The sequence below is a fragment of the Hippoglossus hippoglossus genome, chromosome 18 (genome assembly GCF_009819705.1).
Source record: "Hippoglossus hippoglossus isolate fHipHip1 chromosome 18, fHipHip1.pri, whole genome shotgun sequence".
In the NCBI taxonomy this organism is placed as follows: Eukaryota; Metazoa; Chordata; class Actinopteri; order Pleuronectiformes; family Pleuronectidae; genus Hippoglossus; species Hippoglossus hippoglossus.
The window spans coordinates 13422388-13449130 of NC_047168.1; the positions used below are offsets into that span (position 1 = coordinate 13422388).

General features: G+C 40.3%; 4 protein-coding genes and 2 long non-coding RNA genes across 12 annotated transcripts; 4 read left to right on the forward strand and 2 right to left on the reverse strand.

Moving 5' to 3' along the window:
- The first annotated feature begins 3496 nt into the window (after nt 1–3496).
- Nucleotides 3497–7623, forward strand: LOC117751914. The gene is made up of 8 exons (XM_034568964.1): nt 3497–3787; nt 4188–4259; nt 4858–5003; nt 5633–5765; nt 6343–6375; nt 6983–7062; nt 7173–7266; nt 7379–7623. The coding sequence occupies exons 1-8, from the start codon at nt 3757–3759 to the stop codon at nt 7498–7500; spliced, it is 711 nt and encodes a 236-aa protein (XP_034424855.1). The 5' UTR covers nt 3497–3756; the 3' UTR covers nt 7501–7623.
- An 85-nt stretch (nt 7624–7708) lies between these two features.
- Nucleotides 7709–8913, forward strand: LOC117751934. Its single transcript, XR_004611934.1, has 2 exons — nt 7709–7854; nt 7969–8913. It is a non-coding gene; the product is annotated as an uncharacterized LOC117751934 (long non-coding RNA).
- A 2299-nt stretch (nt 8914–11212) lies between these two features.
- On the reverse strand, nt 11213–12319 carry LOC117752176. Its single transcript, XM_034569369.1, has 3 exons — nt 12271–12319; nt 11820–12224; nt 11213–11709 (listed from the first exon to the last, which is right to left on the reverse strand). Exons 1-3 carry the CDS (start codon nt 12317–12319, stop codon nt 11438–11440), a joined length of 726 nt encoding a protein of 241 aa, XP_034425260.1. The 3' UTR covers nt 11213–11437.
- Nucleotides 12096–21842, forward strand: LOC117751908. Of its 5 annotated transcripts, none has more exons than XM_034568951.1 (4): nt 12096–12207; nt 16662–16714; nt 20664–21026; nt 21167–21842. In XM_034568951.1, exons 2-4 carry the CDS (start codon nt 16669–16671, stop codon nt 21553–21555), a joined length of 798 nt encoding a protein of 265 aa, XP_034424842.1. In that variant the 5' UTR covers nt 12096–12207; nt 16662–16668; the 3' UTR covers nt 21556–21842. The 5 variants fall into 5 exon arrangements, with proteins under 5 accessions (XP_034424842.1, XP_034424841.1, XP_034424840.1 ...); XM_034568950.1 differs by lacking the exon at nt 12096–12207 and adding an exon at nt 16799–16980 and having other exon boundaries at nt 16509–16714; nt 20846–21026; XM_034568949.1 differs by lacking the exon at nt 12096–12207 and having other exon boundaries at nt 16511–16714.
- On the reverse strand, nt 21644–22438 carry LOC117751935. The gene is made up of 2 exons (XR_004611935.1): nt 21881–22438; nt 21644–21841 (listed from the first exon to the last, which is right to left on the reverse strand). It is a non-coding gene; the product is annotated as an uncharacterized LOC117751935 (long non-coding RNA).
- Nucleotides 22439–22934: 496 nt separating this feature from the next.
- On the forward strand, nt 22935–26031 carry LOC117751902. 3 transcript variants are annotated; one of them, XR_004611928.1, is made up of 5 exons: nt 22935–23160; nt 23767–23895; nt 24124–24176; nt 24264–24623; nt 24722–26031. XR_004611928.1 is itself a non-coding variant. In XM_034568940.1 (4 exons), the coding sequence occupies exons 2-4, from the start codon at nt 24086–24088 to the stop codon at nt 25153–25155; spliced, it is 885 nt and encodes a 294-aa protein (XP_034424831.1). In that variant the 5' UTR covers nt 22941–23160; nt 23767–24085; the 3' UTR covers nt 25156–26031. The 3 variants fall into 3 exon arrangements, 2 of the variants coding, with proteins under 2 accessions (XP_034424831.1, XP_034424830.1); XM_034568940.1 differs by having other exon boundaries at nt 22941–23160; nt 23767–24176; XM_034568939.1 differs by lacking the exon at nt 22935–23160 and having other exon boundaries at nt 23761–24176; nt 24261–24623.
- The last annotated feature ends 712 nt before the right edge of the window (nt 26032–26743 follow it).

Here is a 26743-nt window from a genome sequence, read left to right on the forward strand (position 1 = left end):
AATCTGACTTCCTGTTTGCATCGGCTTCACTTTACCTGAGCTCTACATCCAACTGAGATCTGTGTTCTCACTTCCTACATTTTTACACCAACGAGGAAGCATGTGTTGTTGTTGGAAAACTTAATCACCGTATCTTTAAACGAAACTGAACTCAGAACTTCATCCGACTCTTTTTGTCCCTGATTGTAAACACTGCCGCCCTCGTCACTATACAAACCATCATTATTACATTATTATTATGGGATGGACGAATCAGACTGGACTCTGAAGCAGTACATCTCTCAGCCCATCCTGTTGAGGGTCAATGCTGCCATCTGCTGGTGAACCACCACTGTGACGCTTCATTATTAGGTCTCTTCTTTCCTTTTGGAGGAAATTATTGCCAAGATGATGTGAAAATAATTAAGACCATAAAATATCGTGATCCCTGCTAACGCTTTGTTTGTGTCTTTTTTTTTGCTTCTTTAAAATGTCTTCATCATTTTTAAGATTCAACCATTTAAAGAGTCTTAAATGTGTTTGGAACTTTTCAAGTGCAGGTCAATGCAGCACCAGATCAGCTTTTAATATGAAAAGAACATTTTGCAAATTGGGTTGAACATATTTGTTGCTATATAGTGGATGATTTATATAAAATGTTCCAGTACGACAGAGTTGTCTGTATAGACTTTGCAGATGCTGCAGCACAGCAGTAAGCTACAGGATGTCATTTGAATTTCACCCAATAAGAAAACAAGACTAAAGGTCTTTGCAAACTAAGTCTGTAGCGACAGTAGCGATTGGGGGATGGAGCCGCTCGACCAATCGCGGGTCTGTCTTAGCTGTCAATCATGACGTCCCACCCCTTTTTAATATCATCAAATAACTAATTAACTGATCAGGACCATGGAAACTTGAACCACTTTGAATCACTGAGGAGAAGCTGTTTCAAAGCATCACCACTGAGTTATTTCCCTTTTTTTGCACTTTGAATGATTTTCATTGCTTCATCAATTTTGTGCCTAAAACTTTGCATGTGTGATATTTGCTGATACAATAAGTGAGGAGATGTGACGTCTCCGTGGTTTGACAGTTCCTGTGTCGGTGCATTCAGTCGTAAAGTGACAGATGATAAAGCTGCTGCGGCGGCCTTCTGTCAGCTGGAGCAACTGTGGTGGTCCGAGTTGTATCACCTTACGTTTGGAGGTAGCTGCAGCAGAAGAAGAAGAAGAAGAAGAAGAAGAAGAAGAAGAAGAAGAGGAGAAGAGGTGATGATGATGACGATGATGATGAAGGTTTCTCTGCTGCTGTGGGTTCTCGGTGAGTAGGTGAAAAACTGCGTGGTTTAATGTGCTTGTCTGGATACAAGATCTCACTTCCTGTGATCAGATAACATCAGAGTAAATATTGAATAAATCCGATCAAGTAAATGATGAACCTTTGAACACAAACCATCATTTTTCTCTTTGTTTCTGTCTCTGATTTGACTTATTTTAAAGTCAATGTGAGTTATTCACCTCCATTAATTTCCAAACAGCATTTGAAAGTTCATCCACCGCTGTGAATGAGAAGCAACAGAAGAATCAGGACATAAACTGATAAAAACTCTTTGACTTCATTCAGACCTAAAACCTACAATTTGTCTAACTCAGCATCAGGAACCGAACATTAGCCCAAATTTTACTCACTTCCTGTCACATGTTCTGTGAACTGTCCAAGTGTCTCGTCTTTACTGACCCCTTCTGGAGAGTGTGCACATTTTTTATTACGCCACGGCAAAGACATACAACACCAGCGGCGCCACTTCACGTTCGCTGTTGCTCAGACTCTGACTCCAAATGACGTCCAAGATGGCAGCGTTCTTATCCGAGATATTTTGGTGTCATTTTCCCACAATACAATAAATCTTTACTTAGAGATCTTTACTTATTCAGATGAAACACTATTAAAAGGTCAAATCACTCTTCAGTTGAAAAGACACTCGACCAGTGACATTACTTTGTATTAACACCTGACTACGTAAGAACCGCTGTTAAACATGTTTAATTTACACGCCCAATTCTCTTTTCGCTGCAGGTGGTGCAGTGATGTCATTAGAAGAGTCTGATGGAGATACTGAAAGTGATGAAGATTCCAGTGGTGATATCGAAGTCGAATTCATCTCTGTCCCCTTCTCAGGTGACCTCAACCTCCACTGCTGTTTTTAACACTTTGTTTTCTTACGTTATCAAAGTGTTCAGCAGCAGCAGTTCCACATTGTACAGCTCGTAAATGTAAAGTTCATTTTTCATCTTTAATCCTTTGGTCAAAACCAGTTTAAATAAAAACAAAAATACTAAATACTAGAATTTAAAGCGATGAAATATGTATTTTTGTCGAGGTCATTTACTGGATAAGAGAAGTTTCAAAAACAGTTTCATTTTCTATTTTGTGTAACGAAACGACCGCACTCGGTTTTTCTCTCTCCAGCTACAGGCAACACCTCCAGCTCCTCGTCCAGAGCGACCACGGACCCCCGCTGCCTCGTCCTCGTTCTCCTCGTTCTGTGCATGTCCGCACGATGAAGAGCATCATGTTTGCTGTGATGACATTTTCTTTGACTCTATAATCATAAATAAACCTGCTTCTTATGTGCTCTCCCTCTGTGACACTTTGGTTATTCTAATGTGTCTATATGCAGACGATGGCACTCGATGTGTCTGAGTAACCAGATTTATGTCTATGCATTCACGAATAAAAATGATTTGTAAAAGTTTGAAACTCTGGCCTTTGCACACTCGACATTTTTTTGTGGGATCAACTCGCACATTGTCAATATTTCTTGAACCTGTATCCAGTCAATGAAAGATTTCACTTCAGCGATGGAAGTTCACGGAGCGATATTGCGGCTTTGACCTTTTTGGGCCGAGGTGGATTTTTCCAAGGTTTTGCCTCCGACGTGGACACGTTGATCATTGATTAGCCCGCTACGCACTGATGTGGTACTGAGCTCAGCTAGCATCCTGCGCCCATGTGGTCGATGACTCAGTTCCTGAAACCTGACTGATACTGAGAGTGGGTGAAGGTAGAGACATAGAGCGTGTATGGAAAGAGAGAGAGAGAGAGAGAGAGAGAGAGAGAGAGAGAGAGAGAGAGAGAGAGAGAGGGAGAGAGAGAGACGGTGGGGGGTTGTGATATTGAGTAACAGCAGGTTGTACTGTGGTGGAGAGAAAGTTTTATAGAGTGAAGATAGTATATCTATCTATAGTAGATCAGTAAAAGTTTGATACTATAAAGTTTTTTACTCATCGGGTCAATTTTTTGGTTTTCGAGTTGGCTGCTTCTACTTTTGATAACATTACTTTTAGAGTCTGACGTTTTTAGAGGAAAACGACTTTGTTCTGCATCACTGCCACAAACTGAACGAGAGCGAAGACGGAAGAAAGTGAGAGGCTGTTATGATGAAAGAGAGCTGACATGACAGAGGAGTGGGCGAGAGGGGAGGGAAGGTAGAGCGAGGCAGACAAAGAGCAGGTAGAGAGAGAGAGAGAGAGAGAGAGAGAGAGAGAGGGAGAGAGAGAGAGAGAGAGAGAGAGAGAGAGAGAGAGAGAGAGCGAGCACCGAGCTGAGGACTCAGAGAGAAGAAGTGAGAACAGAGGTCGAGCAACAGGGGTCGTGGAGAAAAGGAACAAAAACTAAAAGAGAAAGTCAACAGCTTCTGCCGATGATCTTCCACCATCTTTAAGAAAGTGAACCTGAGAGAGAGAGAGAGAGAGAGAATAAAACGTCGTCGCCATAATGAAGTTGTGGAGGCGCCTCTGCTTCCTTGGTGAGTGGAGCTCAACCGTCACCTACTTTCACTTACTGACTTTTCTTTTCTTTACTTATGCTGTTAATTTGAATTTTAAGGGATGATGACTTTGCATAAAAAGTTGATTTATTGATAAGCGGCAAAACAAGCAGACGAGGAACTTTACAATTGGAGGCAGACGAAGAATCCCGCGCTATTTTATTAGGTTTATTATAATGCTTCAATTCCAGGATCACCAACGTCAAAGGTCAAAGGTTATATTTATTTGTCCTCTGTCCGATTTTCCGCTTACTTCTTAAAAGTGTAACATCGTCTTTAAGTCTTTGTACCACTGGTGTTTTCAATTAATGTCGCCGGATTCAACCTCTTCCCCTGACAACCCATCATCTGCCTCCATCCTTCTCTCTGTCCGTCTCAGTTCTAGCAGTCTCTTCGACTTCCAGAGGACAATCCTCAACTACAGATTCAACGCATAACGAGGAGGTTGCAGGTACTTTGTGTGTGTGTGTGTGTGTGTGTGTGTGTGTGTGTGTGTGTGTGTGTGTGTTACCTTGGGGGGGGGGGGGGACCAATCAGGAGTCAGTCTCAGCTGTCAGTCATGATGTCTCAGACGTTTTTTTTTATATCATCAAGTGACAGAAACCGTCTTTGACAAACATTTATTTAACGTCTACTTTGATTTTTTGGGGTTTGGTTCACGTCCCATCTGAGAACATGGACACGGTGGGGTTTAAGAGCTATATTGGACCCAACCACCAGGGGGCAATCGAGACACTTTGGCTTCACTTTTGGGAGCTGTCACGTCGTCCATCTTGATGTACAGTCCATGGTCTTGACCTAAAGTGTCATATACTGTCTTGTCCTGTGCTGCACTCTCACACCCGCTGCTGTGCGGTGGCCTCCCAATACTTTTGCATTGTGTTATGTATGTTGTGTAATGCCCTGTGAGACCACGACATGTTCTACCGCACTCCGACTCTCAATCAGAGTCGTTGCCGTGGCGACAGTGGCCACATCCTGCATCTGTGCTGCTGTTCCAATCCAACGTCCTGCTGATTCTGTGTGTGTCTTCCTTGTGACTGACACAGGTGACCCGGACCCCTGGGATCTTCCCCCACGGCCCGAGTCTTTGAATGACACCGAACATAACTCCACCCACTCAACGCTGCCCCCCCCATCCTCCCCGAGTCATGTGTCGGAAAATGCAACAGATCCGCTTTCAACAGTGATTACGGTGAGAGATGATGCCAACCTGAGCCTGGTCATATATTAAACGCTGTGTTATCTCATTTCTTCTCGAAATAAAAAAACATGCGGTGCTCTAGGCAAGTTGTAATCTGGATGTGAGCCTGAAATGGCCCGTGTGGTAAATGATGGATATGGCCCAAATAGCAGGAAAACTAACTCGGCACACCTTTGGCTGACATTTGGCCACTCATGGCCCAGATGTGGCAAACAGGAGTGGAGTGTGCCATCTGTACAACTCTCTACTATCTCTTCACTCGAGTCGTTTTCTGATTAAACAAAACGGAAAAATCCTTCATCAAGTTTGAGGTGAATTTGATTGTTACATTTTTTCTTTTTTTGCTACGGTACCATTTGACAAGTAGAGTTGATGTATTGATAATTTTGATAATCACATAATAATTTATGCCAAAATATCAAACAACCTTAATGGTGATAACACGAGACAAAAACATGAAAATAAATAACTAACAATCAATAATTGTGACAAAGTTTATTTTCTTATAATTCTGGTTGTTGACCTTTGTTGCAAATCAAAGGTCAACAAATAGATGAGACAAATGCCATTCATGACAAAACGAGGTAACGCCTGCGATCTGTCTTTGACGTTGTTCCCAGACGGGCGTGGAAACAGAGGACGGCGGTGGCAGCACATCGGCTCCTGCGACGACCTCGGCCAGTGAGACGGAAGGGGCCGCCGTCCGTATGACCACCGTTCCCATGGCAACAGCAAGCAGCTCAGCAGAGCCAGGTAGCTCGCTGAAACAAACGCAGGAGGAAGCTTCACGAGACGTGTGCCTCAGTTCGTCTTCCTGTTTGTCAAACCACAGCTTTCACATGCAGACATTCTCTGGCGGCTGCACAAGGACACGCACACCAACACGTTCACACCCGGCTGCCAAGAAGTTCAAACGCCCAAATGTTCAGACAATATGCTCAACGACTGGCAGTTTGACTGGCACTTCTTTGGTTTTAATGTTTACAGTCAAAATGAGAAAATGAATCAGCAGCTGGGTTACCGATCTGTTTTTAATTTGGTATTTGATGGTGAGGAAAAGACAGGAATTTGTCCAAAGCAGACTTTAACCCAGAGAAGACCTGATTTGTAACAGACGGTATAATCGGTGTAAAAACAAATTCCTGCAATGCTGACTTTGCAAACAACTATTGTTTATGTAAACAGAAGGAGGTTAATATTGATATCTGATAATCCGACAATCTGTACATGTGTTTTGCTTGTGTTCTCCACTGGAGGGCGCAGATAGCCACACCATGAAATAACATAGAATTGAATTTCTGTACAATAACCAGCATTCTGTGTCTTTTAGGGACAGCTGCAGCCGCAGGTGGTTCGTCACTGGGTAAGGAGGCTGTGCTGTCACTTTACCATTTATCAACCTTAAGCAGCATGTTCATTTTAATCTGCAGTTTTTATTCACACTGATGTTTCTAATAATCATAATTTTACATTAGAGAATTATACGTTTTTTTTTAGCTGTAAAACACTTTTTGTTCTATTCCTGAAGGGACCCATATAATCACACAATAGATCAAATAGAATAAACCAGATTGTTCTTGTGATTTTGTTTTAATCTTGAGAGTCAGACATGATTTTTCAGAAAACATTGGTAATTGTTTTTTATTTGATACAGTGCAGAAATTCAAAATTAAATAAATATATCATTTAATCATAAATAGTGAGACCAGTAATGATTTATATAATCATTTCATTATTATTCATTATTTCCATATTAACTTTTTTTATTTGACAGTTTTATTTACTACAACTTATTTAATACAACTCTTACAGTAATATAGACCATTGTTTTGCTTTATACTTTGTTTTTATCAACACCTAAATACTTCCTTTATTATTCACAACTGGTTATACATGTGTCCGTAAGTCAGGGACACTAATGGGTCCTCAAATGCTGATGCAACTAAAACCACTGTCTCCTCTTTCTCCAGGTTATGTGATGATGGTGTTGATCTTTATAGTGATCATTGCTCTGTGTGTCATCCTCTTCTTTCTCAGGAGAGCGTCCAGGGTAGGACAACGGCTTATAGTTATTTTTGTTGTATTTTTGGGTGACCTGCATATTTCTCACACTATTGATTTGTGTGTGTTGGTTTTATTTGGTTTTATTTGTTTCTCCAGACGTACTCGTTTGACCTCCAGTTCCCAGATCCCATCATTAATCAGTTCAGCGAACCCATCGGCACCTTTGAACCGGTCTACCTCGATGACCTAGGTGTGTGTGTGTGTGTGTGTGTGTGTGCGTGTGTGTGTTTGTGTTTAAATTCACATGACTGTGTGAGACTATCCTGACTTGTGTGCTTTTGTTTGTGTGCGTTGTATCTCAGCCCCTAACGAACGAGTGGCCACCAGTGAACCTCCAGTAGCCAACGGCACGAGTCTCCAGTCGGAGGAAAAAGGCTCCAATGGAGAGAACGGTACAAAATCAAATGAAGAATCCGATGTTTAGTATCATGATTAGAATCAAAGTATCTCTTGACTTCCGACCACATGTTGAACGCAAGCGGAAACTATTCCCTTTGGCAGACATGAATGTGGCCAATAGCTGAGCTCCATTTGAAAATGGTTTGACCAGTGGAGCACAGATAAGATGATGATTGAATAATTCCCATTGTCGCATCCATCAAGTCTGTATCTTGTCACTAAGTTTGCATCGGTCTGGAGCCGTCACCACTGAGCTGTGACACCAGCCCCTCGCCGGGCGAAGACCCAGCCGACAAGACCTCGGAGCCACCGAGCAGCGCCAACCTGTTCTTCGAGGACACTGGAGAGACGCAGCAGAACGAAAACAACAACAATCCCTGTGAGAATATGAAGCTAAAATCCAAAGTATTTTGACCTCTGTCGTGGTCCAGACTTGAGCTGCTGCCACGCCACACGTTTTCATCGTCTTTCCCTTTTCTCGTGTCTTCATCAGCGGTTTGTTCCAGTGACCCATTCGTTGAAATAAACCTGGACGAGCCGGCGTGGTGCGATCAGCTCCTCACCTCTCCTGAAGCCACCTCCTCTGTCCTCCCCTTCTCTCCTTTCTCCTTCTCCTTCTCCTCCTCCTCCTCCTCCTCCTCCTCCTCTTAGCCCCTTCAGAAACCACCTCGACACCAACATGGAGACTTTCAAACACCAGGACATCAGCAACTTTCATCTCTTTATCTCCAGTCCGCTACCAGCTAGTAGGGGACTGTTTTTTTTGGGGGGGGGGGGAACTATTCCAGTCTATTGCCTGCAAACTGTTAAAAATCTATTGTAAATGTGCTGACATCATGCTTCACCTAAGTAATGCATTCAACCAAACTGACATAGGAATATAAAAGTAGTATCGTTTCACAGAAAGATAAGAAAATGACAAGTCATAGTTACAACAAAGTGTTTTCTTCTTTTCTAATTGTTTGTGACACGAATCCTCATCTGGACTTTTAATTCTGCTAAAAAATGAATCCAGTTTGACATCGGCAGCTTCCTCTGTACACGTGGTCACAACACTGCACAGACTCTCGAGATGTTTAAAGTCGTGATGAAAACTTCCTTTTATTTGTTCTGCCTGTTTCCCCCCCTTATTTCCAGAACATTCAGAAAGTATTCACAGCCAATAAATACTCAAAAAAATAAATGTATGTTTTCCCTCATCTATAACCCACATAATTAACGCAATATTTTGTAATACCTAAGTTTCTATTCTATCAATTCCCTTCAAAATCGCCTGAAAACCTCTGGTTGTATATTTTGTGTATATAGGCTTGTGATTGTGGGTTCAGGGGCGGAGTCGTCCCCCTTCAATATCATTGAAAAGATAAGCAATGATCATTTTAAATAGTAAAACAACGTGCACTGAAGGAATGTTTATTAATTATAAATGCAAAATAAATCGTTCTTAAGCTTTAAAACTTAATGAGTACATGTTTTGCAAGCACTTCCTCAAACCTCATCACAGTAGGTCAGATATGGAACAAATCAGTGAGCTTTATATCAAATGAACAATGCTTTATTATGAAACTTTTACCTTGTGTAACAGAGCTCTTGTTTTAGATATTTTCACCTTTGGGTAAGTTATTTCCATTTCTATCATAACACCTAGAATCTTAGTTACATTTAGTTACGTAGTTACATTTCATTTAGCTGATGCTTTTATCCAAAGCTACTCACCATAAGTGCCTCGACCCTGAGGGAACAAACCCAGAACAACAAGAATCAAGAAAGTACAATGTTCTTAAAGAAAGCCAAACTACAAAGTGCTAAGTGCCATTTAAGTGCGACAAAATGTTTCAAGATATATAAACTCAGTTTCCTTTACTCTTCAAATTTCAATACCTTCCATATTTATTGATGCATCACAGTTTTTCCCTCGGTTACTAAATAAAGCTAGTAACTAACTCGGTAACTAACTCCTGAAGTTTGTTTTCTCAAGATTCATTGATAATTTATTTATATCAAACCATTATTTCATTTTGTCCAATTCTTTTTCAACCACATCCAGGACCTGTGTTAAATCTTTCCCTGAGTAAAATAAAATAGTGTCATACATAAACAGAATACACTTTAACAGTTTGGATACATAAACAAAATCATTAATATACTAAATTAAATTTTGATTTTATAAAGTTTATCTGAACAAACTTTCTTTTCAATATTCAATCAATCAATGAATCAAGTTGTGTTTGTATGGACCATATTCAAAAATCACAGTTTGGCTCATAGGGCTTAACAAGGTGTGACATCCTCTGTTCTTAACCCTCAACCAGAGTGAAACTAACAAAAACAGTTAACAGGGGAAAGATACTCAGAAACCTCAGAGAGTCACATGTGAGGCTTCGTCACTCGGACGGACAGAAGTGCAACAGATGCTGCATGTAACTGAACACATCAACAACAGAACTATCTTTTCCACACGGATTAGAAGAAACAGTTCGTAACATGAGGGACAAGTGTGTCAATGTTTAAAGGGATAGTTCACCCAAAAATTCAAAACGGCGTCGTTTACACCGGGTTTTAAGCCTAAACGTCCTCTGGTATCTTCCAGGTGCATTCAGTCCTCGGAAATGCTAGCGTCCGCTAGCTTAGCCACTTGTGGTGGAGTTTTAGACTTAAAACACGATGTAAATGACCTTGTTTCGAGTCGAATTTGAACATCGGGGCTTGCAGACACTTGGATGACACCACACGAGCAGTATGGAGGCAGGTTATGTTGTTTTTCTGTTGTTTTATCACGTCTGAAGATAAGTCTCTAATATCTTCAGTTGAATTGGATTCGGCTGCTGCTCTGTTTACCCCAGAAACTCAACAAATGTGTTGTGGACTCAAACACTTCACCCCCCCCTAGTGGTGAGTGATAGTGAGTGAATTATCATTTTTGGGTGAACAATCCCTTTAAAGTATGATCTGCCACCCCTCTGATACCATATTTGCTAAGTATGGTATGATCCAGTGGCGGCTGGTTAATACGGAGCACTGGGGCACCGCCCCCTCCAACATCCTGAGACAAAGAAACCTGTATAAACATAGTTTAATTATATAATATTAGCTTACTCGTACAATTATCCTGTTAGACCGTAAGAACCTGTGAGCATTCAATATAAGTTGTTTTCAAATTGTATTTGGTTAATTTCTGGACATACATATTACCTGGTGCAGGACGCCGGCCGAACCAAAGTGAATTTGGGTCCTGATACTTTTGGCAGCCACGTGACCTGAGGCTGCTCTTAATTGGTTGTTGCAGATTTCAGGGGACACAGCTCTCTGCGCCGCGGACACTCCCACTTTTATTTACAGGCAATACATTTTATCACCAGTAACTATATTGACTACGAGTTAAAATAATGTATCCATCTATGAATTGGTCAAACCTGGCTACATAATTTCTGTAATATTTTGAAAATTGTGGTATTGTGGTACTGGTCTGTAGCTTATCTCCAGTTTTATAAAGTTAAATCACTTTGGCTGTTTTCATCCTTTCAGGAAATCCTGCTGTTGAAAATGATAGATTTTATTACACTATTTATTATTTCCCATGTAGCCTTCTTCATATTGTTTTTTATTTCGTAAATCACTGTAGTGTTAATGTTTATGCCTTCTTTTTATCCATACTAATGTATTTATATTTAATATGATATATTTCTCATACCTGTTTTCTGCCTCTTGTGTTCTTAATTCAAAATGTTTTCTTTAGCTTTAGCTGACTCCTGGAACACTGAACAATCAGCTGTCTACGGGTGAGGCCAGAAAAACCCCAGGATGTCATGAATCATGAAGACATAGATTTAAGTGAGTTCATTCATCTGTCACCCTGTTGTTCTCCCAGCTGCTACCATGAGTCTTAACTCTCCTGTTGTGTCGGACCCATTTACAAGTTTTATCCATCCCAATGTGGGAGGAGGCAGGAGCGGGATCACAGACTAACAGGGTAAAGAGACAGTGTCAGAGAGAAGTCCACACTCTGGGTGACCTACCTTTTCTCTCGCTAAGTGCTCTTCTGTCTTACTAATAGATTTTCTGCCATCACAACTAGAAGCAGAGCGGCGTTTGACCAGCAGAGCTGCTGTAATCCCAACTGTGAGAACTAGAGCTAGAACAGCTGCAACCACTAACAGTGGGATGTACAATTCCATCTTTCTCTCTGGTTGTGAAGTCACGGTTGGTCTCTGGCTTTTGGGCTGATCAGCGGCCTCTGTAAATACAGGTGATCAGTGAGTTTATAGAAAGATCATCAGTGATTATATATAAAGAAGATCAAAGTGTTATGTTACTAATCTGCTGAGTTCTACAAAATCAACGTACTGCCGACGACGAGTTGACATTTCCCATAGTTTCCATCATTATTCCTGTTGACTTCACACACGTACTGGCCTGAGTCTTCACTCCTGATTCTGGACACATGAAGTCTGAGTCGTCCTTCTCTGAGGATGTCTTCGTCACACTGGACTCGTCCTGAAAACTGTTTGTCCTGAGACCTTTGGACCTCGATACCCTTATGCAGGTGATACAGGATCTTTGAGTCTCTCCGGTCAACGGTCTGATCACAGATAATAGAGAGAGCGTTGGAGGATCTTGAGGTTTCAGCTGTGAACGTCCATTCCAGAGTGACGTTGTCGTCAACCTTTGCATCATAGCGGGGCTGTTTCACATTGACAACTAATGTTCCTGCTGAGGGGACACAGAGGGAAAAGTGAGGACCTGAACTATCTGCTTATTTTAGTTTATGGGCGATGAAGTGAAGGTGAGAACTTACCACAGAGGTCAGCGGTCAGTGTGACGAGCAACAAGATTCGGGGGATCATCTTCCCTCTGTGAGTGGCCAGTTTTTTGTAATTAAGAGACTGAGGAAAGAGCAGACTAAGATCAAATTACTGATCTAATATTTTGTGAAATAATGCTGTAACGTGGGAAGCTACATAAATATTTTGTACATATGTAAAAGGTTTTGTAGCTGTGCAACTGTGTAATATACATTTACTAGTAATATTTTGTACATGTATAAAAAAGGTGTCGTGACAAGTTTGGCAATGGTAACCGACCGTTTCCAGTAAGATGAAGAAAGTTGTTCTTCCTGTTCTGCTCATCTGTTAATCAAATGATGTTCCTCATGTTTGCTCAGGTAAAGGTGCGGCAGCTTTATCACTGTGTCACATTTCAATAACAAGTCCATTCAAAGTGCTGTTACATAAAATATAAAAGACACCATGAGAAACTGTAAAGGCAACATGAGCTCATACAAGAACAGAAGCATTTAAAAAGGACATTAAAAGAGTTGAATAGAGAGTTGAAGAATGTAAAAGTAAGAGAAGAGAAAAATGCTACGAGAGAAGTTGAATTGTTGTTTGGGTTTCGTCTCTTTGGAGTTCAGAGTTTTCCTAAAGCAGAATTCTGTTTCTGGGTTTGCTCTTTGTAACTTCTACAGTTTCCTTGATCAGATTGATCCGATCGAAATGTTCAAATATGAGACGAGCAAAGTCAAAGTCAATTCAATAACAAACACATTAAGAATTCAAGAAGTGACACAGATTTCTTTGGTCTTCAGCGTTTGTCTTCAATGAAAAACACAAACTAAGGATAAACACAATGACAGAAAAGAGTATAAATATACACACCTGATTTTGTGCGTGTCCTCTGCAAAGAATAAAACTTTCTGGGACACCGCAGCCTTTGTATTTCTTTGTCCCCGCCCCTCTGGACCGGTCCGTCCTGTTCACCTCTTTCATGAGATATATTTGTTTAAATAAGAACAAGGAATCTTCCTCAACCATCTCTACATTGCATCTCATTAGTTGTGAGTCAGAGTTTTGTGTTGACGCGGTTCAAAGTGAAACTGGTTAAAAGAGTATTTCCACTGCTTCATGAATCAGCAACAAGAGAACTGAACCATGAGCAACAGGAATATATATCTATAATTAGATTTAAGCTGTGGGGTAAGAACTGAGTGGAGCATCAGACAGAAAACTAATGGTTCATCTGATTGTGGCGGCCTCACCTCTGGACCACTATATACAGACAGATAAATAGACTCTATGAATTTTTTTTTTTAAGTTTTCGAACCTTAAATGAATAATTTATTATCTTTTTACAATGATTTACTTCAACTGATCCTGATGAACATGAGACAAAATCAGTTTTTTAAACAATCTGTTTATTGAGTTTTCAACATAATACAAGAGTACACATAACGTAACATAACAAAAATATATGCAAAATAATTTTCATTTAAACACATGCCTACTTACATCAAAACATAATGGACAACCTAAGTGAAACCAGTGGAACATAATAATTTAACCACACATACACAAGAGAATGGTAGACAACTCTAGTAAATGCTCCTTTGTTCCATGTTATCCTACAGATGTGACATAGTGATTTCGGCATTAAACATCCTTAATAGTGAGTTTCTTCTTTTCATTAGATGAAGCGCTGCAGCACCTGATGTCCTCTGCAGCAACATGGTGGAGATCGGCAGCTTCAGGCTGGTCAACATGAGGACGACCTGCACCAGCTTCATCTGCACAACACTTCATGTTTTCCTCCCTTAACTAAAGATGGCCTGCAACTCTTTAGAGTCATTGCTAAGTGTCATGGATAATATTGAGTCAATTTCTAAATTCATTATGGTTGGTAAAAAAACAATGTTCATCTTTAACTTTCTGAAATGATGCACTTTAGATATAAACCAGGCTGTCTGAGTCACCTAGATGAACATTCAACACAAATACACAGATATGTAAAGTCATACATGTGCCAGGTTAACTCCTTAACAGACTTGTACATGGTAACAATAAAAGTTTATTACTTCAAAGTTCATCAGATCATAATCACTTCACTTCAGTTTAGGAAATAGGTGGTGGACATCAGCCTCAGGTTCTCTATGTGACTGTCTATTCTAGTAAAGTTACACTTCCTATAATTTATTTATACGTGACAAAAAAATACATTATTCTGCATGTCCACTTATTTAACACAATAATTCAGTAAAGTCTGCCAAAGATTAACGATGTAAAAACTGAATGTAGCCGACAGGTTTAGTTTTCACTAACACGTTACAACACATCAACACCAATACTCTGAATAAAGAGCTTGAGGAGACGTAACGCTACTTTAAACAGCTGCTCTTAAAATGCAGATGTGACTTTAAATACTCACGTTTCAGTTGATCACAGTAAATCTGTTTCTGCAGAATAATAATCTGTGTTCGTGGTAAAAATTTAAACTATTTAAATTCAACGTTACCGTACAGCCACACTAACAAAGTTCAGCTCAACGAGCAGCTGCACTAACGTTATTTCTTGAACAATAATCTAATATGACATTAGCACTGAATGTAGCGTGGGGGAAAGCGGTGATAATGAGGGATTGGAACAACGCCACCTGGGGAATCTCACCTCCAGGAAGTAACTAAACTCTGGTGTGCAACAGCACAGGTTCGTGTATGTCACAGGGCAAGAGACGTGTTTTACTCGTAAAAAATAACTTTAATGTAACTCAATACATGCAAACAAAAAGCACAATGAAAAACAAACAGAACACAAATTAAACAGTTTAGACAAGAGCAACACAGGGACAGGGCTGGGACTTACCACGGCGACGGGAACCAAAGGAAGAAGGGATGGATTAATAAACTAACCAACAAACCGGGTCGTGAAGAAACCACCACCACCAGGGATTGGGTCGCCGCCTCAGGCCCACAGCACCTGACCAACAATAAAGAGATAATTAAAACATGTCAGTGTTAAATCAAATGGTGGTGAAAACAAACAAAACATACAAAATAAACCAATATAAACAACAATGTAAATGGAATTAGAATATTATTAAAAGTTAGGCGTCCCTCCGAGGTGGTCACTCCACGCTTGAACTCAAGTGAAAGAGAGATAACACTTCTTTAAAGGCGGAGCACTTCCTTAGAAGCCAGAACAGCTGAAGCGGCCAATGACGTCCTAATGAAGGACGTCCCTAAGGCTTGCCTGCTACTGCCGATAAAGGCTGACCTGAAATCCGTTCTACAGAGAAGGAGGAGCACGTCTGCGACTGCTGCCGCTGCTGCCAGGTAAGGTTAACTATATCTACGTTTGAGAATCACAGGACTTTGCCGAACAAGCAGATCTCTACTTTATTGGTTAAAGTAAAAAAAATGGGACCGTGCGAGCGAGTTAGAAAAGTTTCAGGGATTTTCTCCGTCGAGAAATTTCCTCCAAAATTAACATTAGACCCAATGCAATAGCTCTGAGAGCTTTCAGAGTAACATGTCTGCGGAGCAAACAATTTCTACTTCCTTTTGATATAAACATCATGTATGACAACCTCCATTTGTGGCTTTGAGAGAAGTTTTAGCAAACTCAAAGTAGCTTAACAACTGTATTTTTCGCACTTTCGCTTTGCTACGTTTTCTGCCGTCACCATTCGACCTACTTCCCCATATACTGTGTGTGTGTGTGTGTGTGTGTGTGTGTGTGTGTGTGTGTGTGTGTGTGTGTGTGTGTGTGTTCAAAAATAGATAAATTATGAATTCAGAACAGGATTAGATTTGTAATATGACAAAGTATAATTTCAACAGCAGCAACAGTAATATTTACAACAGCACAATATCACTGTGTGTGTGTGTGTGTGTCTGGGTTTTCAGTGTATCATATTTTCTCATGATATTTCATTCTGCAGTGCAAACATGCCTCGTAAAGAGAGGAGGTCCCCCTCAACAGAAAATTGTAGCTTTAAGTAGTGTCGGCATATGAGCCTTTTTCCATGTGCCCCTTTTGAAATTTTAGCACCTGCCCCTCAAAAGGTCTCTGCACGGCCCTGCTGAGGAGGAGCTTCTTTACATTCGGCCCAGGACGCGTCACTGCGCACTTTCTCCAAACATTACGTCAGAGGCGGCCATGTTAGTGTGATTTCCTTCCTGTAAATGGGACATCAAACTTGTACAGTCTGTGAACGCGTGACGAATGACAATACTGTTTCACTAACCAAACTGTTAACCAGTGACTCTGCCTTTTATTGTCCTCTCCCTTGTCCCCTGAGTTCTATACAGAAGGTTCCCTACCCCTGTATTTCACATTATACCACAGTTTGTATATCGGTTGGTTGGTTAACTGAGCTCATGAGTTTATTAGTCTCCACCTCTGTGTCCTCTCACAGAGATAAGATGATCCTGATCCTGCTGCTCATCACCACGATCTCCTGTGTCTGTGGTAAGTTCTCACCTTCACTTCATCATCCATAAACTAAAATGATCAGAAAGTTCAGGTCCTCACTTTCCCTCTTTGTCTCCTCAACAGGAAAAAATGTTGTGAAAGTGAAACAGACCGACTATCAGGCTGAGGAGAACGACAGCGTCACTCTGGAATGGACGTTCACAACCAGAAGTGACAAATCCCCCAACTTACTTATGATCTTGTGTAAACTGGTAACAGACCACAGAGTCTCTGTCGTGTATCGACTACATGACGGTGTTGAGGTCCCGGAGGATGAACAGTTTTCAGGACTAGTCCAGTGTGACAGAGACGTCCTCAGAGAAGGACAACTCAGACTTCATGTGTCCAGACTCAGGACTGAAGACTCAGGCCAGTACAAGTGTGTAGTGTCGACAAAATATGGCCAGAGTGCAGACAAATGCTGGCTCAATGTCACTGGTAAGTGGATTCAGTAGAGTCCAGTATTTGGTAAGATTGTCATTCATGAGCACAGGAAAATATACTGCAACTGAAAACAGATAATTAGGTTCAAGCCTGAATTGACCACATTTTAATTTTGCACTTTCTTTCCTTTACAGCCACTGTTGCTCAGGAACATACGACCACAACTGTGACCCCAGAGCCACTGGGTCAGGAAAGGCTCTACATCTTACTAGGTGCACTAATAATGACAGCAGTAATCATACTAGTAATAACAGTAGGGAAGGCAGCAGCAGTAGCAGGATGGACAGTAGCTAATGTAGTGATAAGAGTAAAATTAGTGATAGCAGCAGTAGTGATAGTAGTAATATATTCAATAGTAACAGCGACTGCACCAGAGGAGCAGTATTAGGATTGTTGTTGGGAGGATCGATAATATTATCAGTGTTTGCAGCTCTGTCAGCTCCCTGGGTCCTCATCTACTCTGGCTTCAGTCAATCAAATTCAGAGAGCGGAGTAACAGCAGCAGCTACAGAAGGTCGTCACAAAATGAACTCTGACTAAATATAATAATTTTAGATTTTTTTCAATGTGGCCGATGTTTTTTCTTCTCTCTCGAAGATTAAAAAAAACATTTAGACCATCATGTGTTTTGGTGATGTTCCCTCAGGGTCGATGCACTTATTGTAAGTAGCTTTGGATAAAAGCGTCTGCTAAATGAAATGAAATGTAATATAATATAAATACATGAGCTGAGCTTGCATAAAACTACTTTTTACCTATTGTGAATATTAAGAATACAAACCCTGGACTTTAACAACATTTTACAGAGTGTATATGTATGTATGTAACCAGCTTGTATAACCAGGAAAATTTTATTTATTCAAAATGAAATGCACTGGAGCCAAAACCTAACACATTCCAGTCAAATAAAGTAAATTTTGCCTAAAGTGACTTTCCTTGTTATTTTATTTAAATGTGAGCCTGCAGATAAAATATTTCCTGTGTGTGGTGAGTTATTTAATATTTATTTTTTTCCAGCTGGGAAAAAAACAAACTATTGTATTACTTCAAAGTGTCCACTAGATGTCAGCATTTACCTCCAAATTTATGTGATTTTTATGACCATCCTCAGAGAATGAGATCAGATTCAAACAACTTGATAACTCTCCTCCTATGTCCTCGTCCTGCAAGGTCCAACAGTCTGGACTAAAAGGCAGATACAGGATATTTTTTATATTTAAGCAGAAGAAGTCTGTAATAAACATGGAGGCCACAGATGTGAGCGTTTACGGTCATTTCAATAACAAGTCAATTCAAAGTGCTGTTACATAAAATATAAAAGACACCATGAGAAACTGTAAAGGCAACATGAGCTCATACAAGAACAGAAGCATTTAAAAAGGACATTAAAAGATTTGAATAGAGAGTTGAAGAATGTAAAAGTAAGAGAAGAGAAAAATGCTACGAGAGAAGTTGAATTGTTGTTTGGGTTTCGTCTCTTTGGAGTTCAGAGTTTTCCTAAAGCAGAATTCTGTTTCTGGGTTTGCTCTTTGTAACTTCTACAGTTTCCTTGATCAGATGGATCCGATCGAAATGTTCAAATATGAGACGAGCAAAGTTAAAGTCAATTCAATAACAAACACATTAAGAATTCAAGAAGTGACACAGATTTCTTTGGTCTTCAGCGTTTGTCTTCAATGAAAAACACAAACTAAGGATTAACACAATGACAGAAAAGAGTATAAATATACACACCTGATTTTGTGACGCGGTTCAAAGTTGAAACTGGTTAAGAGTATTTCCACTGCTTCATGAATCAGCAACAAGAATATACTGTATATCTAGAATTTAAGCTGTGGGGTAAGAACTGAGTGGAGCTTCAGACAGAAAACAATTTGTTCATCTGACCACATATACAGACAGATAAATAGACTATGACGTTTTTTTTTTAAAATGTTTTTTTTCACAGTTTCGAACCTTAAATTAATAATTTATTATCTTTTTACAATGATTTACCTTAACTGATCCTGATGAACATGAGGCAAAATAAGAAAATCAGTTTTTTAAACAATCTGTTTATTGAGTTTTCAACATAATACAAGAGTACACATAACGTAACATAATAAAAATATATACAAAATAATTTTCATTTAAACACATGCCTACTTAAATCAAAACATAATGGACAACCTAAGTGAAACCAATTGAACATAATAATTTAACCACACATACACAAGAGGATGGAAAAAAATACCCCCGGAAAACATACACACACTGCGAGCCAATCAGTGTGTGTATGGCCGGTGCTCCTCCTCCTAGTCCTGGCTAACTTATAAATGGGCAAAGAGAAGTGGACGTGATTCGAGGAACGACTCACAACTCAGCTCAACGTGCATCTTTTTGCACTTCTCATCGGTCTCATGGCTCAGCCCTGATTGTTGCACAGGAGAACACGCGCTGCCACTGCGCGTCTGAGACAGAGGGACGAACAACTTCAACGCCAGTGAACGGGGTTTGTAGCAGAGTGCACTTTATTTGATGTATTTCTCTACGTCTTTCGTGTGTGTGTGTGTGTGTGTGTGTGTGTGTGTGTGTGTGTGTGTGTGTGTGTGTGTGTGTGTGTGTGTGTGTGTGTGTGTGTGTGTGTGTGTGTGTGTGTGTGTGTGTGTGTGTGTGTGTGTGTGTGTGTGTGTGTGTGTGTGTGTGTGTGTGTGTGTGCGTGTGGGTGCGGTTGTGCGTGTGTGGTTGTGCAAACATGCCTCATAGAAAGGAAGTTCCCCTCAACAGCAAATTGTGGCTTTAAGTTGCAGCCTGGTTCAAAAAACGGTTTTAGTCTCAATCACTAAGTTCTTCCTTCACGACAACTGTGGGGGGGGGGGGCGATTTGTTTCTAACTCACTAGTTTAAATTATATAGATGTTTGAAATTATGAATAATTATCACTTGATGAACAGGTGATGTCACCGTTAGCTTGTCGCTCCTAGCCTGTTGCCTGCTCGGCTTCACCTGAGCTAACAGGCTAATCCCCTCAGTGAACACGACCTGAGTCTGTGGAGAAGTTTAACTCACATACTCTTTACTAAAGTGATGTGAAAACTCAGACTGAGGTCTGTTCATTAGACGTGTAGAAAACTGTAAATTAACACAATTACATATTAAGAATTTCTCCGAGCTGCGACGCGAACGTACAATTTAGTTTTTACTGTTTCACTAACCAAACTGTTAACCAGTGACTCTGCCTTTTATTGTCCTCTCCCTTGTCCCCTGAGTTCTATACAGAAGGTTCCCTACCCCTGTATTTCACATTATACCACAGTTTGTATATCGGTTGGTTGGTTAACTGAGCTCATGAGTTTATTAGTCTCCACCTCTGTGTCCTCTCACAGAGATAAGATGATCCTGATCCTGCTGCTCGTCACCACGATCTCCTGTGTCTGTGGTAAGTTCTCACCTTCACTTCATCGTCCATAAACTAAAATAATCAGAAAGTTCAGGTCCTCACTTTCCCTCTTTGTCTCCTCAGCACGAACATTTGTTGTGAAAGTGAAACAGACCGACTATCAGGCTGAGGAGAACGACAGCGTCACTCTGGAATGGACGTTCACAACCAGAAGTGACAAATCCCCCAACTTACTTATGATCATCTGTAAACTGGTAACAGACCACAGAGTCTCTGTCGTGTATCGACTACATGACGGTGTTGAGGTCCCGGAGTCTCAGGATGAACAGTTTTCAGGACGAGTCCAGTGTGACAGAGACGTCCTCAGAGAAGGACAACTCAGACTGCATGTGTCCAGACTGAGGACTGAAGACTCAGGCCAGTACAAGTGTGTAGTGAGGACAAGATATGGACAGAGTGCAGACAAATGCCGGCTCAATGTCACTGGTAAGTGGATTCAGTAGAGTTCAGTATTTGGTAAGATTGTCATTCATGAGCACAGGAAAATATACTGCAACTGAAAACAGATAATTAGGTTCAAGCCTGAATTGACCACATTTTAATTTTACACTTTCTTTCCTTTACAGCCACTGTTGCTCAGGAACATACGACCACAACTGTGACCCCAGAGCCACTGGGTCAGGAAAGGTTCTACAACTTACTAGGTGCACTAATAATGACAGCAGTAATCATACTAGTAATAACATTATGGGTGGCAGCAGCAGCAGCAGGATGGACAGTAGCTAATGTAGTGATAAGAGTAATAGTAGTGATAGCAGTAGTAGTATATTCAATAGCAGTAGCAACAGTGACTGCACCAGCAATGGCAGTATTAGTATTGGCGCTGGGAGGATCGACATTATTAGCAGTGTTTGTAGCTCTGTTAATTTACTGTATGTGCCGCTGCTGGGTCAGGGGGCAGGAGCGACAGCAGCAGCAGCTACAGAAGGTCGTCACAATTGAGAACTCTGACTAAATACAATATTTTTGATATTTTCAATGTGGCCGATGTTTTTTCTTTTCTCTCGAAGATTAAAAAAAACATTTAGACCAACATGTGTTTTGGTGATTTGCAAACAAATCTACAAAAGCACTGGTGGTTGATCTAATATCTGAACGGACAAACATTTGACAGAATTCTAAGGACATTTACGTCAGTGTTACAGGTCTCAGGTTGAGATTCCAGAAGCAGATCAGATTTCCTGTATAAGAAAGAATGAGACAGACGGCAGGAGCTTCTGTCCAGTGTCTGATTCTTTATTCTTTCAAATGTTATCTTACCAATACAAATACCCAAATACACTAAATATATATCGACTCTTTCAAACAGGTCAAATAAAACACACATTCTCAACTTCTCTGTTCATTCAGAGTTATTCTCAGTGTTCACAGCTATTGACCAATAAGCGTTACTTGGGAATATATCCCTTTTTTAAATCTTATATATTGCAAATAAATCTGTTTAATACTGAAAAAAACCCACTTTAGTTTAAACTAAAAAATGATGTAGCATTTAAATGGCACTTTCTTATGGCACTTTGTAGTTTGGGTTTCTTGAAGAAAATTGTACTTTCTTGATTCTTGTTCTGGGTTTGTTCCCTCAGGGTCGATGCACTTATTGTAAGTAGCTTTGGATAAAAGCATCAGCTAAATGAAATGTAATGTAAATACATGAGCTGAGCTTGCATAAAACTACTTTTTACCTATTGTGAATATTAAGAATACAAACCCTGGACTTTAACAATATTTTACAGAGTGTATATGTATGTATGTAACCAACTTGTATTTCCAGGACAAAAATGTATATATTCAAATTCTATGCACTGGAGCCATTCCAGTCAAATAAAGTAAATTTTGCCTAAAGTGACTTTCCTTGTTATTTTATTTAAATGTGAGCCTGCAGATAAAATATTTCCTGTGTGTGGTGAGTTATTTAATATTTATTCTTTTCCAGCTGGGAAAAAAAAAAACTATTGTATGACTTCAAAGTGTCCACTAGATGTCAGCATTTACCTGCATATTGATGTTAGTTTTATGACCATCCTCAGAGAATGAGATCAGATTCAAACAACTTGATAACTCTCCTCCTATGTCCTCGTCCTGCAAGGCCCAACAGTCTGGACTAAAAGGCAGATACAGGATATTTTTTATTATTAAGCAGAAGAAGTCTGTAATAAACATGGAGGCCACAGATGTGAGCGTTTACGGTTACATTTTCCTCTTGATGTGCTTTTGGAACCCAGACTCACGACCGTTGATGTAGCGTCGCATTGAGTTCAGGTCACTAGGGGCCGCTGTGTAAACGTAGTGTCAGGGCAGATCCGGATCAGGGGGCGCGGCCAGGTTTTTTTCCCTTCACCTTGCGGAATATGACTTTTTTTTAACTTTTTCACCTGATTTCTCTGAGAATAATTCATGGATCTTGATCGGACAATCTGTTTATTCAGGTGTCAACATAATACAAAAGTACACATAACGTAACATAATCTAAATATATCCGACACAACGGGCGTGTCCTGTGACGGTTTGTTGGAACGTGTTTTACTTTCGTTTCAGTGAAGACGAGGCTGTGCAGAGGGTAGTAAGTACAATAACACACACAAACACAAACATGTATAACGGGGAAGTGAGATCTGATCACAAATGTACACAAGAGACACACTCAGGACGCATTTTACTCACTGTCGATGTCACTGTGTGTGAGTGTGTGTGTGTGTGTGTGTGCGTCGGTACGAGCGAGTGAAAGAGGTAGAGCCTTAGTGTGAACGAGTCTCGTGCAGCCTGTGAATAATGATGTGACCAGTTTAATGGAAGAATGGATCATTATGTGCGTACGTTCGATTCCCAGTGAAAGCGGGTCAGAGGAGCTGAAGAGGGACTTCTTTACTTTCGGCCCAGGACGCGTCACTGCGCACTTTCTCCAAACAATACGTCAGAGGCGGCCATGTTAGTGTGATTTCCTTCCTGTAAATGGGACATCAAACTTGTACAGTCTGTGAACGCGTGACGAATGACAATACTGTTTCACTAACCAAACTGTTAACCAGTGACTCTGCCTTTTATTGTCCTCTCCCTTGTCCCCTGAGTTCTATACAGAAGGTTCCCTACCCCTGTATTTCACATTATACCACAGTTTGTATATTGGTTGGTTGGATGGTGTTTTCATTGGTTGGTTCCTTTGATCCAGGTGGAGACTGACGGTGCCTTCAGGTGCAGAGAACACTGACTCTGCAGTAGACACAGGTTCTTATCGGCTCTGGCTCTGATCGGCAGTGATTTGAAATTTGACTTCCTGGTGAACTCATTTGGCAGCAAGGTGAGAAAGAGCCTCAGTTTTCTGTACGTTCATGACTTAGAACATGAAGCACTGGGGGAAAGAACTAAAAAGGCAAACTCCTCTACTGGCGATGAGAAAGGAGTCAGCCGCCTTCTCCTAGTGGGTTTACCCACGTTTAAAAAAACCTGTGTATACCAACTAATTCTGGTTTAGAGGTATAACTGAGCTCATGAGTTTATTAGTCTCCACCTCTGTGTCCTCTCACAGAGATGAGATGATCCTGATCCTGCTGCTCATCACCACGATCTCCTGTGTCTGTGGTAAGTTCTCACCTTCACTTCATCGTCCATAAACTAAAATAATCAGAAAGTTCAGGTCCTCACTTTCCCTCTTTGTCTCCTCAACAGGAACATTTTTTGTGAAAGTGACACAGACCGACTATCAGGCAGAGGAGAACGACAGCGTCACTCTGGAATGGACGTTCACAAACAGAAGTGACAAATCCCCCAACTTACTTATGATCTTGTGTAAACTGGTAACAGACCACAGAGTCTCTGTCGTGTATCAACTACATGACGGTGTTGAGGATCCAGAGCTTCAGGATGAACAGTTTTCAGGACGAGTCCAGTGTGACAGAGACGTCCTCAGAGAAGGACGACTCAGACTTCATGTGTCCAGACTGAGGACTGAAGACTCAGGCCAGTACAAGTGTGTAGTGAGGACAAGATATGGCCAGAGTGCAGACAAATGCCGACTCAATGTCACTGGTAAGTGGATTCAGTAGAGTTCAGTATTTGATAAGGTAGTAATTAGGTTCAAGCCTGAATTGACCACATTTTAATTTTGCACTTTCTTTCCTTTACAGCCACTGTTGCTCAGGAACATACGACCACAACTGTGAACCCAGAGCCACTGGGTCAGGAAAGGTTCTCCATCTTACTAGGTGCACTAATAATGACAGCAGTAATCATACTAGTAATAACAGTAGGGAAGGCAGCAGCAGCAGCAGGAAGGAAAGTAGCTAATGTAGTGATAAGAGTAATAGTAGTGATAGCAGCAGTAGTAGTAGTAGTAGTATATTCAATAGCAGTAGTAACAGCGACTGCACCAGCAGTGGCAGTATTAGGATTGTTGTTGGGAGGATCGATAATATTATCAGTGTTTGCAGCTCTGTCAGCTCCCTGGGTCCTCATCTACTCTGGCTTCAGTCACTCAAATTCAGAGAGTGGGCCTGACAGCATCAGCAGCTACAGAAGGTCGTCACAAAATGACAACTCTTACTATATACAATATTTTTGATATTTTCAATGTGGCCGATGTTTTTTCTTCTCTCTCGAAGATTAAAAAAAACATTTAGACCAACATGTGTTTTGGTGATTTGCAAACAAATCTACAAAAGCACTGGTGGTTGATCTAATATCTGAACGGACAAACATTTGACAGAATTCAAAGGACATTTACGTCAGTGTTACAGGTCTCAGGTTGAGATTCCAGAAGCAGATCAGATTTCCTGTATAAGAAAGAATGAGACAGACGGCAGGAGCTTCTGTCCAGTGTCTGATTCTTTATTCATTCAAATGTTACCTTACCAATACAAATACCCAAATACACTAAATATATATCGACACTTTCTTTCAAACAGGTCAAATAAAACACACATTCTCAACTTCTCTGTTCATTCAGAGTTATTCTCAGTGTTCACAGCTATTGACCAATAAGCGTTACTTGGGAATATTTCCCTTTTTTAAATCTTATATATTGCAAATAAATCTGTTTAATACTGAAAAAAAACCCACTTTAGTTTAAACTAAAATATGATGTAACATTTAAATGGCACTTTCTTATGGCACTTTGTAGTTTGGGTTTCTTGAAGAAAATTGTACTTTCTTGATTCTTGTTGTTCTGGGTTTGTTCCCTCAGGGTCGATGCACTTATTGTAAGTAGCTTTGGATAAAAGCATCAGCTAAATGAAATGTAATGTAAATACATGAGCTGAGCTTGCAAAAAACTACTTTTTACCTATTGTGAATATTAAGAATACAAACCCTGGACTTTAACAATATTTTACAGAGTGTATATGTATGTATGTAACCAACTTGTATTTCCAGGACAAAAATGTATATATTCAAATTCTATGCACTGGAGCCATTCCAGTCAAATAAAGTAAATTTTGCCTAAAGTGACTTTCCTTGTTATTTTATTTAAATGTGAGCCTGCAGATAAAATATTTCCTGTGTGTGGTGAGTTATTTAATATTTATTCTTTTCCATTTGGGGAAAAAACTCAAACTATTGTATTACTTCAAAGTGTCCACTAGATGTCAGCATTTACCTCCATATTGATGTGATTTTTATGACCAGCCTCTGAATGAGATCAGATTCAAACAACTTGATAACTCTCCTCCTATGTCCTCGTCCTGCAAGGTCCAACAGTCTGGACTAAAAGGCAGATACAGGATATTTTTTATATTTAAGCAGAAGAAGTCTGTAATAAACATGGAGGCCACAGATGTGAGCGTTTACAGTTACATTTTCCTCTTGATGTGCTTTTGGAACCCAGACTCACGACCGTTGATGTAGCGTCGCATTGAATTCAGGTTCAGGTCTCATCTCTGTTCAGACTGAGGTTGAATATCTCAAAGTCTGATCTGTACCTGATGTAGAACCACATTTTCCAGGGCTGTTTATTACGAGTGTTTGTGATTTGGTGCAACTTGATTTAATTCAAGGAACCTTGGTGGAGGTATGAATAATATATAGCCTATATTTTGCATGATTTACACAATGATAAACGCCTTTTAAAGTACTTGTATATGACTGCGCCTTTGCCTTCAAATTACTGTATAAGACTCTTTAAATGTTCCTTTAATGAAGATGAACCTTTGCTG

Bases quoted from the DNA above. Each gene is read 5' to 3' on its own strand.
- LOC117752176 (XM_034569369.1), bottom strand. From the start codon at position 12,319: ATGATCCCCCGAATCTTGTTGCTCGTCACACTGACCGCTGACCTCTGT. The intron at 12,225-12,270 runs GTAAGTTCTCAC...TAAAATAAGCAG, and splicing joins ACTGACCGCTGACCTCTGTG to ATAGTTCAGGTCCTCACTTT. The intron at 11,710-11,819 runs GTACGTTGATTT...CTGTATTTACAG, and splicing joins ATGTCAACTCGTCGTCGGCA to AGGCCGCTGATCAGCCCAAA.
- LOC117751914 (XM_034568964.1), top strand. From the start codon at position 3,757: ATGAAGTTGTGGAGGCGCCTCTGCTTCCTTG. The intron at 4,260-4,857 runs GTACTTTGTGTG...TGACTGACACAG, and splicing joins GCATAACGAGGAGGTTGCAG to GTGACCCGGACCCCTGGGAT. The intron at 5,766-6,342 runs GTAGCTCGCTGA...TGTGTCTTTTAG, and splicing joins AAGCAGCTCAGCAGAGCCAG to GGACAGCTGCAGCCGCAGGT.
- LOC117751908 (XM_034568950.1), top strand. From the start codon at position 16,624: ATGAGTTTATTAGTCTCCACCTCTGTGTCCTCTCACAGAGATAAGATG. The intron at 16,981-20,845 runs GTCCCGGAGGAT...GACGGTGTTGAG, and splicing joins GACTACATGACGGTGTTGAG to GTCCCGGAGTCTCAGGATGA. The intron at 21,027-21,166 runs GTAAGTGGATTC...TTTCCTTTACAG, and splicing joins ATGCCGGCTCAATGTCACTG to CCACTGTTGCTCAGGAACAT.
- LOC117751902 (XM_034568939.1), top strand. From the start codon at position 24,086: ATGAGTTTATTAGTCTCCACCTCTGTGTCCTCTCACAGAGATGAGATG. The intron at 24,177-24,260 runs GTAAGTTCTCAC...TTGTCTCCTCAA, and splicing joins CACGATCTCCTGTGTCTGTG to CAGGAACATTTTTTGTGAAA. The intron at 24,624-24,721 runs GTAAGTGGATTC...TTTCCTTTACAG, and splicing joins ATGCCGACTCAATGTCACTG to CCACTGTTGCTCAGGAACAT.